Source organism: Bacillus rossius, chromosome 14 (genome assembly GCF_032445375.1).
Source record: "Bacillus rossius redtenbacheri isolate Brsri chromosome 14, Brsri_v3, whole genome shotgun sequence".
Lineage (NCBI taxonomy): Eukaryota > Metazoa > Arthropoda > Insecta > Phasmatodea > Bacillidae > Bacillus > Bacillus rossius.
The window spans coordinates 12431972-12445477 of NC_086341.1; the positions used below are offsets into that span (position 1 = coordinate 12431972).

Sequence of the window (13506 nt, forward strand, 5' to 3'; positions counted from 1 at the left end):
CTCAAACCCCATTAAATAGCACTTGTATTGAGCGATAACATCATTTGGGAACAAACTACGGTTTACGTATTGGTTAGATTGAAATCCCCCACGGGTTGGGAATGGGGGGGGGGGGGGGGGGGAATTATACAAATGACGGAAGCGAGGTAATGTGCCAACAGATGAGCCAGCAAGCAGCGACGAGTCACTGCGCTGATGACGTCAGCTACAGGCCGGCCTGATGAGGGACAGCTGTTCCGCGCGCGCGGAGCAGTGTTGCCAGATAGTGCAGTCCCGTTCCCTGGCATTTATGTACAGTTCGAGGGAAATTTAAAATACGGATGTAACCTATAAGTTTTTTTTTTCGTGTCTGTTCTCCGTTTTAAGTTAAGTGGTTAGCAAAACCAATCGTGGTTGTGTAAAAGTTTTATGCTCCAAATTTATTTAGTAGTTCGAACAGAACTCGCTAGGGTAGAATCGTAAAGACGCCATCACAATGTCATCTGCAAGAAATTAGCATTAAACTTCATTATAACCAAATATATATATTTTTATACAGATAGAAAAGGAGTATGAGGGGAGGTCATTATGACTTCATGTACTAACATGGCAAAGATTGTGCACACCTTACTTCTTCCAACCATGCCTGGCATAAAAAAAAATGTATCCGCCGCTGACAGGAGTATCACTTTTCCACTTGTCACTTCCAAAGAATCACGTAATATTTGTTTACAAACACAGGTGACAAAAAAAAACTGATAACTCAAAGATTTTGTGTGAAAACCTGGCATTGTCGTCAAGTCCGTCCGATAGATGGCAGACGCGGTGCCCAATATGAACACACACGGTACCGACAGTAGCTACATTTTTATTTTTTATTTACACAGATGTAGGGAAAATAAACCTACACTGCTTCAAGATTCTTAAAAAGAAGTTAATCATATTTGACACCAGACGTATCATTGCAGACTGTTGTATCATTACAGACTGTTGTATCATTGCAGACTGTTGTATCATTGCATACCGTTGTATCATTACATACTGTTTGTGGCCACCAGGCCACATTTATACTATTTTTATTTTGGGTGTATTGAATTTTACTGTTGTATCATTAAATGATGTATCATTTCACATTGTTGTAGTCTCACCACTTGCCGCTAGGTTGTTCTTCACACTCTAGCCTGTGCTAGTACAGAGATGTCGTGGTATTGGTCTCTGGGTTGATAGTATCGACAGTCCTGTTTGGCCACCCCTGAGCTATATAGCCTCAGAAATAGCGCTGACGTAGGCACTGCAAGCCTGCACCAGGGGGCAGAGCTACAACGTGCCACGCGCCCGTAAAAACTACCGTTCGCGGGAGAACATGGGTTTCGGACTTTCCACCCGAGGCATCGGCGCTCACCCGTTGGGCGGAAACGGAAAAGGCCGCTATCGCAGGAAGCGCCGGGCACACAACGGGGGCATGTGCTGACCTGTCGTTCCCGAACAAAGCGACGAAAGCTTGTGCGCCTCAAAAATACAAGTCGGTGCTCTTCGATCCGGCATTCTGTAATCCGGGACCGATCGAGCAAAAGCTGCAAAATTCATAAATTAGTAACTTTTTGACGTGACAACGTCTAATAAATCGATAAACGCCGGTTGCACGCACGAAAAAGTGTCCCGTTACGCTGTGTCCCGTTACGCTCATTGTACGCTTGCGCCGCATCTATATCTCTTCCACTCGATTGGAACAACCATCGATTTGACTTTTTCGAGGCACATTAAACTTGAAACACTCCCACTCGTTTCCTACTTTTCCTATCATCGTCCTATCCTTAACAGAATAACACAGATTCGAAGAAGTTAAATAGCAAACATGTATTAAAGTTATAGTTAAAATAATCTTTTAGTTAAAGTAATATACATATTTGAATTAATAAGTGCAAATAAAAGTAACTTTATCAATTAAATTGTAGATTTCATTTCACCCCTCCTTTGTATCCATACAAAATAGTGATAATTCAATAAAAATGATTAAATTTTATTCATAAAAGTATGCAATCATTTCATCAATGTTTTGTTACGACTTTGTCACGTTAAACTATCGTCCGTAAACCGACTTTACAGACAACTTTTTTTTTCTTTTTTTTAGAATATCTGAATTAGTGTTCACACACACTTTCTTCGGCCAATTTTGCTGACTTTTCCCTGTCCCTCACTCCTTTTTGTATCATCAGTATATCTGGCAGGATAACAGCTACATTACAATACACAGTTTTCACCGCTATCATTGTTCCACGTAATCCGTCTAAAAACTAAAACAAACACACGTGTTCACCCAAACTTTGATGCTTGAAAAGTTTCAAATTAATGGAATATGCCGTTGTTTACATCACTTATGTATGTTTTTTTCAGTGATACAAACCAAGTTTGGGACATTTAAGATAAGTACCTACTAAATTGTACGAAAAATTACTGTCGCTGTTTTACAACCAAAGTTTGGTCGATTTCCCTGTTTCTTTAAGTTTTTTCACATATTTTCAATTTCCCGAGTTTTCAGTGCATTCCAGATTTTCCTTGTGCGGTAATCAGGCCCCCCCCCCCTCCCCCCCGAAACAATAACGTTCGTGTAATTTTTTTGCATCGAGCATCTTATTACTCTTTTTATTGAATAACATTATTCACACCGCGTGCAGGGGAAAATTAAAAGGTACATTATGTTCGCTGTGCCATAGACGACACACACCACAACTAAGCACAATACACACCGGCTGCGAAAATTATTCCAAGTCCAATTTCCACCATTGGGAGGGGGTTGCCCCATCCCCCCCCCCCCCCCCAATTTTGAATGACCCCCTTCCACAGAGCTTTAATACAATCTAGCCCATGGACACATTCTAATGACGCTGGGACGAGTATTACAAGTGAAACTTTCGTTCTTGAATAATGAGTAATACTGTATTCTTTCTTCATTGGTATTCCAGTTAAAACTATACTGACAATTTGATAATGCAAAGTAAACCTTAATCAGTCACTGCCATCGTCATGAAAGAACCGGATCAGACCGTCTTTACTATATTTGCTTTTATATGGCTAAGAAAACACTGTAGCAGGGAAGAATATTTTGTTAAGAGACATCAAAACTTAGCTATCACGAATAAGCGCCTTTTGTTTTGTTTTTTTGCGAAATCCATATTACCAAAAAAAAAAAAAAATATGTTGTAGCGGCAACTTTTCATTATGTACCCTAGATTTGAATTTAAACTTACTTGAAACTTAAAACTCTGATCTTACCAACATATAGCTGTACTTGATATATAATTATTAACCCCCTCCCAACAACACCAACCAAAAAACCCTAAAATTTACCATGTACTGCGAGGCTAATGCTTTAACTGGAAGTTATCTAATAAACCATTTGACAATCCGCCAGTTCCAACCACTATGAAGGAAAATTTAAGAGTGGGTAACACACCCAATATAAAGAGCCACCAAACAGTCAATTTTCCAGCTACGGCGCTAAACCTAACATAAGTTGAAACTCTGAAGGTGGGTGCGGGCGGTAACTTGGAGGTGTAGCGCACGAACGGCCCGAAATGCGAGGGGAAAGTCTGCGAATCAGTACGACGACCCGCGAAGGAAGAAACCACGGGCACAAAGAGGTTCAAGGCCGAAACAGTGTAGCCCCGGCCTACAGCTTGACCTCACGCAAAACTACCGGGGATCTACAAAAAAAAACCTTCCACACTCCAATGTCACAGGAAAGCCAAAACTTCGCCCTTCCCTGTTGTGTGGGTGTAGGATCCAGCAACAAACAAAATTAATAAGGTGGCATGGGAGGCTATGGGGGTCGAGACTAACAAAAACTCTTCTTATCTAAAAACTCTTCTTTACTAAATAAATTCTTGCATATATTTAACATAACTCTTTCGTTACTAGCTATGACTCTATCCAAGAACAACCATATTACCTTACTTTTACTTATAGGTAATACTATACAGCCAAGTAGTAATATAATAATACATTTTAAAAAAAAGTAGTATTTACAAATTACAGTCCACTGATAAGTTCATGTGGCCAACGTAAAAATTACCAAACCGCACTAGTTCATTGTAGTTATGGTACCAAACGTTATCCCTTATTTGTTCTACGAACAAGTTATTATCCGTTGTCGTCAATCGAGATCAAATGCAAGGTAACCAAAATACGTGAGTTCCTTCGCCGTGACTTGAGTGCACGCGAGTCTCAAAATACGCCAGCCCGCAGCCTCGGGCGGCGAAGCTCCTCGTCCGACGAGAAGGCGGCCCCCGCTGGGAGTCCCGTGTGCTCGTCCTCGACCTCCTTGCACAACAGCTGCGGCAGTAGTGACACCGGCTCCCTTCCGGACCATCCAACGTGTGCAGAGAGACTTTTTTCAGAACCCAGCCGGCACACGCGTTAGGGGTCGTCCATTAATCACGTGATGTTTTCTTAGCAAATTTTTAACCCCCCCCCCCCCTCCCTCCCCACTAGTGATTTGTGGTGAGGTTTCAGACTAACCCCCCCCCCCCCCCTCAATAAATCACGTGTATTTTTTTGGTACGAAATATTTTTAAATATTTCAGAATATTATCTTTAAATATAGGTATGATCTAATTTAATTCTGGAAAATTAAGCACAGTGATAAAAATTCTCCAGACACACATTAAGGTTGCAGGGTTTATTCTCACTGGCATAAAAATAATAACGGAAAGGCTTATATGTGATTTACGCATGTATTCGGCGCCAAAATCACAGTCTTTACTGGCGACTGGCAAGCCGAGCCGGGTGGTTCATGTTGCGGCGGGCGGGGATATTGTTGCCTGGCTACGGCGAGTCAAGTCACGCGTCGCTTTTCGGTTTGGTAGAAACTGCACGAAAAAATAAATACACGTGATATCTCTCTCGTGATTAATGGACGATCCCTTACAGGGTCTCCAACACAGACGTGTGTGAACCGAGTCTCTTCACTACTCGCCCAGAGATGTGTAGCATCTAACCTAGGCAACGAGCCAAAATCCTACGTTCTCATGTTGCAAATACACTGATAACACGACTCTTGACACGAAATTTAACGAAGAATTAAAAAAAAAATAATGATGCAGATTGTGATGAACATATACGAAAATTTGAATTTTCAAATACATTTCTGGATGCGAATGACATGTAGTTTCCGCTTCTTTGCCGGACGCACAGCTACTGAATTTGCAGAGCGAAATTTGAAACTTTATAATGTAAACTATTACGATGAAAGCGAAAAAAAAAAGGCTTGAAAAAAATACTAAAACCCGGTCTTGGACCTGATTTCCTACAAGAAATCTTACTAGAATACTGCCAATCTTGTTTTTAAAAAAATTCGTTAACTTTTGGTTCGCGCCATCCGCGACAGACGGCAGCGCCGTGGTTAAAACATTCCTGTTCCGTTCACGAAATTACTCTTACCCAATGCTGTTGTACCGAGAGCTAAGACCAGCACAAGTTGACGTAATCGCAGAAAAGGTTATCGCATCTTGACACGCTGTCCTGTTGGGGAAACGAGCTGTGCGCTTCCCCTCGCATCGCCGTCCGCAAACCCGCGCATGTTGATGCATGTCGACCTTCCATTGATGCGCATTCGTCTCTCCGGAGATCCACGGCACATTATGACGATCTTTGCTGTGAGCTGCGCTCGTAAAAAGGTTCGTTGCAAAGCGCCCTCTAGCGCCTCACCGAGCAGACATTGTAGTGACATGTTGCGTTCCATCACCCCCTAATGTACGTACCAACAATTTTGAAACATTCTGTATTAACCATACAATTGCCCCAACATCGCCATTTCAGGTCAAGATGTTGTCTGTTGATTTAATAGTGTCTCCAAACTTTTGCAGTAGGTATTTTAAAATATGGTTCAATACTGTGTTGCGTGTGGCTATGTTCATAAAGATGATTTAAGAAGCTTTAAAGATTCTTTTTTTCTACGTTGCCGAGTTATGTAAACAGCTGTACGAGTTGCATTTACATTAAAATGGAACACTAAGGTATTGCGTGTCGTAAAAGAAATCCATTCAAAGAAACATTGTCACCTCACCAGGAAATTTGTGTAAATTAATGCGTAAACGAGTAAAAAAAAAATATATATCTTTGTCTAAATTTTGTTGTACCACACTGGGTATACGTTATATATGGCGGAACATGAATCCCATAATCCAATCCACCCGTGGAAAGTTTTTTTTTTTTTTTTAGGACAGGGCTAATTCTTACCGTTAATTCTTATATACTTTATCGTAAAATGACCTTAATACACGGGCTACCGTCGGGTCTGAAGGAAAGCATTTCTGTGCATCAAGAAACACGATAACCCCCTCAGATTCTTTTCTCAGACAAAAATTTCCCAATCTCGGCGGCCATTAAGGCTCTTGTCACGCCATCGAATGGTAGCCTGTCCTCGCTGACGTCACTAAACTCGAACGTGACGTAGTTGCTTGCGTTCGCTGCTGCTGGTACTTCACCTGGGCGACCTAAAACCAACATTTCGAGTTCCATAACGCTTGAAGGTCGTCCGCACAGCGCTAACCGAAACTGGCTTAAAAATATCAACGCGTTAGCATTCCAACACCGTAACAGAGAGTGCATTTACTGAGAAAAATATCAAAAAATGGTGGTCTTGTATGCCTGTGAAATTAACGGCAAAAATTCCATGTACGTGTGTGTGTGTGTGTGTGTGTGTTTTAAGGCAAAACTGAATCTCTTAAACAAATTACCGATACCGTGATAGGCTATTTAAAATGTAACGCTTATTAATTATTCAGACTGCCCGCTGATGGTTTCTTATAAACCAACAATAAAATTCAACAGGTTGCATTAAAAAAAAAAAACAAGTTGAATCCGTATGTATTATTCCGTTTGCAATAAATCAACGCAATTTTAACAAACAATACAATGGAACGTTTAAATCTTTATTTGGTGTAAATACCAAGGTGCGAGAGTAAAAAAAAAAATTAAGCGATGGTACATATTTCACTTACAGTTGCAAGATTTTTTTATTTTGGAGTAAGTTACTCAACGTCGAATAAAGTTGTATACCTAATATGTGCGGTGGAATTTTATTCTAAACCCTGGTCTGAAAATTCAACGTAAAAAAAAATTGTCATCCCGAACATGGGTGAATAAGCGTGAATCATTGCTATGACGCTCCACCACAATAGGCCTACTTTTTCGCGCCTGTGTAATAATCACATCAGTAACAGGTTCAACATCGGTTATGCGCAAGACCCCCCCTTCCACCCCCCCCCCCCCCCGGGCACCTTCCGAAACATTACTACTTCACTAACTACGCAAAGTGGGTTCCGTTTCGGGCGTGTAGTTGTATTAGGGCTTCCTTTATTTACCATGCCTGCTACAGCACGGTACGTCATGCCTAAAACATAGTGACGTTATATAGGAGCTTTAAAAAAAGCAAAATATAAATAATTGCTTATATATATATACACACATATATATATACATATATGCAACAGATGCAACCTGATGGGGGGAGGGAAATCATGACCTAGTAGTAATCACAGCAGCAATCATTTGTAAATTTCCTGTTCTCTATACATTGAATCACTGGTTACAAAAACAACATTGTACAAAGAAAACTTTAATATTTTTGTACATAATTTTGGATTGTCATCAGTAATTATATTCCATTCTCATATTACTGAACCTTAAGTTCTATCATACTACAAAATATGTGTTCAAATCAACTCTATACATATTTTTATCGCCAAATACACAGTGAATAAAAATTATTTGTAAGGTTAAAAAAATATATTTACTTGCTCTAACAAAACAATTTGCTGGCCCGTCCAAATTTGTGTGCAACCATAAGACTTATTAAACATTAAAATAAAATTATGTGTGTATCTATCCAGTTACGTTGAAGAAATCTTTTTGTTGGTTCAAGAATAGTTTCTGCTGAAAATATATATTTGAATGAATGAAATATGTAATTATATCGTTAAATGCAAACAAATATTTCGCTGGGGCCAAGTAAACGCAGTAAAGCTCGGTTTTCACTCCACGTTGATTTATTTTTGTCATTACTTTTATTTAATGGCAATTTATAAAATGTTAACTCGATACTTCCCTTGCAAATGTTCTACCGCGAGTATTTTCAACAGACACTCACATGAGTACAATTCCATTGATGTAAAAGGTCGCGCAAGTCTTCGTAATTATCACCTGCGCGAATTTTTACGCCAATGATATTACACTCAAGGGAGTATCTGATAAAAATAAAATAAAGAATGTCCATAAATGAAGGTCCCAGTTTCAATTGTATATTATAACAGTTTAATCTACTATTTACAACAAATCATACATAAAATCTAAGATAAACTAACCTCGTTATTCTTGCAAATGTGTAATATGTGTACCTTTAGTTACGGCATAGGTACAACCAATTCTTCCCACACTTTGGTTAACACGCCCGGAGTAATTGAAGCTAGCCTCTTCAATTTTGTGTCTGAACTTTGGAATATCATTTAGGTAGCGGCGGAACGTACACACATCTTTCATAAAGCCCCAAGAAAAACATCGCATGGCGTTGTGTCAGGTGAACGTGGAGGCCAGCGAAAAAAAATAAATTAAAAAAAGAGCTCTGTCATCTCGAACTGCCTGTACACATCGGCGGATGTTTTTGCTACACGGGGTCCACAATTAAAACTTTAATACTTCATTTCTTTTATTCAATTATATTTGGGTACAAATTATTTCATTTGTATTATATCAAGTCAACGAAACGCACGCTTACTGAAACTACGTATTCACTCTTAACAAATTGCAGAACACATAGCGATTTACGCCCAGGAGTCGCCATTTCTTGCGTAGGTCGCGGCTGCGAGCGAGAAAACAAACAAAAGCAGTACTCGCGCATGCGCTTATCTAAAACTGTTTGCGTTACACTTTAATTGTGACCTCGAACCAACACTCTACAACGGTTACAGTTGACAATGTTAAAATTTACAACTGAAACATTCTTTTACGGAGATACTGTACTTGCGGTAAAACAAATGCGACGGAGGTGTCGAGTTAAAAATTTCGGGAACAGCCAAAGAATAAAAGTGGTGAGGATGAAATTAAAAATTAAAAGTGGCGTTCTAGACCGGGCACACACACGGTGCGCAGAGCTTCAGGAAAAACAAAGCGATTTCCAAACCACTCAAGATATCCGAGTGGGGTCTGCTTACGAAAAACATTCAAGAGTTCGCTGAGGGCCGAAACGTACTATTGATTTCGGATTGAGTTTTTAAACGGTATTTTTATAAGAGTTAAAATGGCTAAAACGCATGTTTTTAGAGTAATTTTTAAGCGTAAAACAACCGGTGCCGATTCTTGAAAGCACTTAAGGGACTTGCATTACACCTTTATCTTCATTTCCCCGTAATATAAAAATACGGTCACCGCTCAAATTTCACAGTTGTCCTGTGACGACGAGAAGACCGCGCGCCAGTCCAGAGGAGACACCGCGCTAGAAGCACCAGCGAGCGTCGCACTTATCATCCCGCCTCACCGACACACATACACCCCTGACGAGGCGGGTCCCTTGAGGCGTTGAAACTGCGATGGACGCCGAGATGCACTTCGGTATCGCTTCGCTTCACCTCTGACCTTTCGTGGCGCCGGCATCCCTGCCACTCTCCACGCTTTTCCTACCCCATACCCCCTAAACCCTTCGGAAAAAAAAAACTACCGGACGCTGACCCAATGCGTCGGAACTGCTTCCGGGGGAAGGGGGGTATTTCCACGCCAGGCGGCGATCCATCCGCGATCCATCAAGCGCACAATGGGGCGAGGTTTCGCGTGCTCTCGGCCGCTCCATTAATCTTGCTCGCATTCCAGAATAGCCTCCCTTCTCCCGTTTCGGAAGCCCAGGGAGTAGTTTGTTGAAGGGGGGGGGGGGGGGGCGATAATGGATGCCTCGGAACCCTGGGGCGCCTCCATGTTTTTAGTTTTATTAATACAAGTTTACAGCCCACCACACCGCACGTTTTCACCTTGCCTCCTTCACACACCACGTTACTTATATTTATTTTTTGGACTGCGAATATTTATGAAATTATGTTTCAAAAATGAGATAGCATAATTTGAGTAGTGTCACTTAGACATGGAAACAAAAAAAAAATAACTACTAGTTAATGAGTGGAAGACGTAGTCAGAGAAAAATGGTATATATTCGGCGAAACATTTGCCACAGATAACCAAATGTGTTACTTATATCGTGTAACTTCCGAATAGATAAAAAAAAAAAAAGGGGGCATGTAAATGTAATGCATAATCCAACACACACAGTCTGAAGCAGTTCTCATTTCCAAGTTGTTTACTTCATTTGTCTTTTTGTCATTACTATTATTAGAGGACTTTTCCTGCAAATTTATTTAATGAATATTATCTAATGGTGGTACGAAGTACAACGCATGTGTTGATACTGGGTGACCTATTACACAGCTTGAAAATAACTTATAGTAAAAAAAACCTGGTGTGAAAATGTGTGACCCCACAACGACAAAATGATAAGACAACCCAACTGGCTCAAGGTGATCGACGTCGCTTCTTCGGGGTCACGAGACATCGATCGATCACTTCTTTAGCAGTTCCACGTGCCGGACACGCAGCCAGGACCTCCCAAGACCCGGATTCGCTCGACATTTCGCCGCCTGAGTATTGGAGTGTTCTATGTCCACTTTTTAGGTTTTTTATGCTATGGACACGAAATTAATATTTGTATTAATTTGTACTATATCCACACACGTCTACGCACATAAAAATGTTTGTTCTTAATTTGAGACCAATATTATTTTGTTCTATGTCATGCTATTCATAGTTATTTGAACTTTCAAATGCTTATATCTCAGTTCCGACTTCAGTGGACATAGAACGTTCCAATTCTCAGGTGAAGATTTCCTGATCACGCCCACGCCCAGATTACCTCCAGCGCTTCTCAGCCGATCCGAGCACATCGGAATCGACTTCCCAAGCTATTTCACGCATACGCCGTTCCATTCGGTTCGGTTCGCTCTCGGTTGCAACCGAAAGCGAATGGAAACCCCTTTCACTTCACACGCGCACGGTTCTTCGTTACGGATCATACTAGGTTTTTGCGTTCGCTTCCGTACACATGGAGAGAAGGCAAGCTGTTGCCATGTTGTCTCTCTATACAAAAAAATTAACAAAACGGAAGGAGGAATACCAGATGATTCATCGGGAGCTACCTCTCATCAAATTACGGCAGTAATTTGGAGCATTCTACGCCATTTTCCCGAGCATGAAGACAAACAATTTTTTTTTTAATTACTTCAGGTTATATCAGAAAAACTGCGACACTTTTAAAAAATAAACATATACACTCGCTATCAGGTTAAAACAGAAACTGAACCGCACGTTGATTGCTTTCTGTTCCCTGGACATGTGTCCATGCCTCACACAAACCTGATGAAACCAGTTCCGTGTCGAGCCTCACAGACACCTGATGAAACCAGTTCCAGAGCACTCTGTGCTCTGCTGTTTCTTTTTAGGTACCGAATGGAACTTGTCGGCAGCGACAGAAGAAGAACAGAATAAAACCGCGCGCGTGCGAAGCAGGCCTTAACAAGTCGCTGCGCAAAAAAAGCCTTGGCTCGACGACCTTCTTAAACTCCTTATTCAAGCTGACGAACCTGGTCTGGCGTTTCAGATCTTTCCGGACAAAGAAACCACTTATACTTGCAAACAAAAACAAATGCTGCATGTAATTCCAAGTTCAGCCGGAGCGAACGGTTGGTTAGTTGTTCCAATCCCGGGAAAATAATTGTGTGGCATTTTAAGGGCTCCGCCTACACGGACACACACACGGTGCTTACGAAAAGCATTTTAAGAGTTCGCCGACGGGCCGAAAAGTGCTTTTGGGTTTCGGATTTAAGTTTTTAAAACTGTATTTTTAGAAGAGTTAGAATTGCTAAAAAAAACGCATGTTTTCAGAGTAATTTTTAAGCGTAAAACAACCTGTACAGATTCTTGAAAGCTTAAGGGACTTGCGCATTTTTATCTTCATTTCTCGGCCATATGATGTTACGGTCACCGCTCAAAATTTCACTGACACACGTACACACCCCTGACGAGGCGGGCCCCTTAAATCGTTAACATTGCTGTAAACCAATTCCTAAACACGTAACAGCCCTCAGCAGACCCCCCCACATAATTTCGATTGTCAACGTAAATTTATTTCGAATAATGGCAATTAAACGAGTGTAAGTGTTCTGCACCGTGAACATGGTGTCACGTCAATTGGTGGTGGTTTTGTTACTCACAGTTGTAGATTCGGACACGTTCTGTACGCACAGCATATTCCGAATAATATTATTCTGGTGTAATATTTCATCGGTAACTAAATTTAGACCTTACTGTTGTTTAATTGTTTTCTATGATTTACTTAAAATTGTCTAATTTTTTTTTTTTTTTGTTTTCTTTCTTTCGCAGGCCCCCTAGACCCACGGACCCCGTTGCCACAGCAGGGGCCCTGGCCCTCCGTTTACGACGAACGCCGGTTACAAATCATCCGGGGATCGTCGCGCATGTACCGAACACAAAAGAGGCGAGCGGCTGACCTGGGAGCGGGGCCGGCGGTGGCTGTCCCTGGACTTGGACGAGGCGTTGTTGGAGACGGCCTGCCTGCGGGCAGAGTCGGCGCCGCGGCGCGCCGGGGTGGCCGGGGGCGGCTGGAGGAGGGGCGCCGCCCCCAGCTCGGCGACCGCAACTCCGTCCACGGCGGCGGGGCGGCGCTTGTCGTCCCTGCGGAGGGGCGCGCGGGCGCTCTTGCTGCGTCGCAGCAGCCGCAGCATCTGGCTCTTGAGCGTGGCCGCCAGGGGCATGGCGCTTGCGGGGGGCGGCCGGGGGCTCTCTCTCGCTCGCGCGCGCACACGATGCTGCCGCCGCCGCCGCCCAGGGCTGACTGGCCCGGCCCCCCGCCGCCGCGGCTGCGCGCGCGCTCAGTCGGGTCGCGTCGATAGGTACCCGCCCCGAGCCGCGCTTTCCCCTCGCTCGGCCGAGCTCTAGCTCTAGCTCTTCCGCACACACGCGCGCGCGTGTTTCCACACCTCCATCCGGATACACCTCTTGGTGCTTACAGTTATAACACCACGGTTCAAGGAAGAGGAAAGTCGGTAAATATGTAGTTGGGCGATGTGTGTTAAAAAAAAAAAATTTAATTCGAAAATACTATGATTCTATGCTCTAACTTCCTCTGTTCATTAAACCCGGCGGAGATAATAAATTCCAAATACTTTAGGAGGTATCGAATTTTTTTAATTTTCATCACAATACCTGTGCATTCATGCGGCTTCTGCCATTGTTTCTTGTTTACGAGTATCAATTTTTTTTTATTGGAGAATGTTATATGTTTTATTTGTTATTTGGATATTGTTGCGCAAGTAATAAGTAAAAAAAAAATTTACTTGAGTTCAACTGTTCATCCTTTTATCCCGGTTTGTTAGGTCAGGTCAGTTACATTACCTATAAATACTTTAAAACTAA

The 13506-nt window shown here is 42.1% G+C and overlaps 1 protein-coding gene across 7 annotated transcripts in view; it reads right to left on the reverse strand.

The window, feature by feature from the left end:
- LOC134539163 (serine/threonine-protein kinase MARK2) overlaps window positions 1-13506 on the reverse strand; it is a 282821-nt gene that overhangs the window by 208877 nt on the left and 60438 nt on the right. The window contains exon 1 of one of the 7 annotated variants that reach the window (XM_063380931.1): window positions 12582-13062. The exons of the other annotated variants lie outside the window; for them this stretch is intronic. Within the exon in view, the coding sequence (XP_063237001.1) occupies window positions 12582-12845 (264 nt within the window). The 5' untranslated portion in view covers window positions 12846-13062. Of the gene's footprint in view, window positions 1-12581; window positions 13063-13506 lie in introns of those variants that run through there. 7 annotated transcript variants of the gene reach the window in all.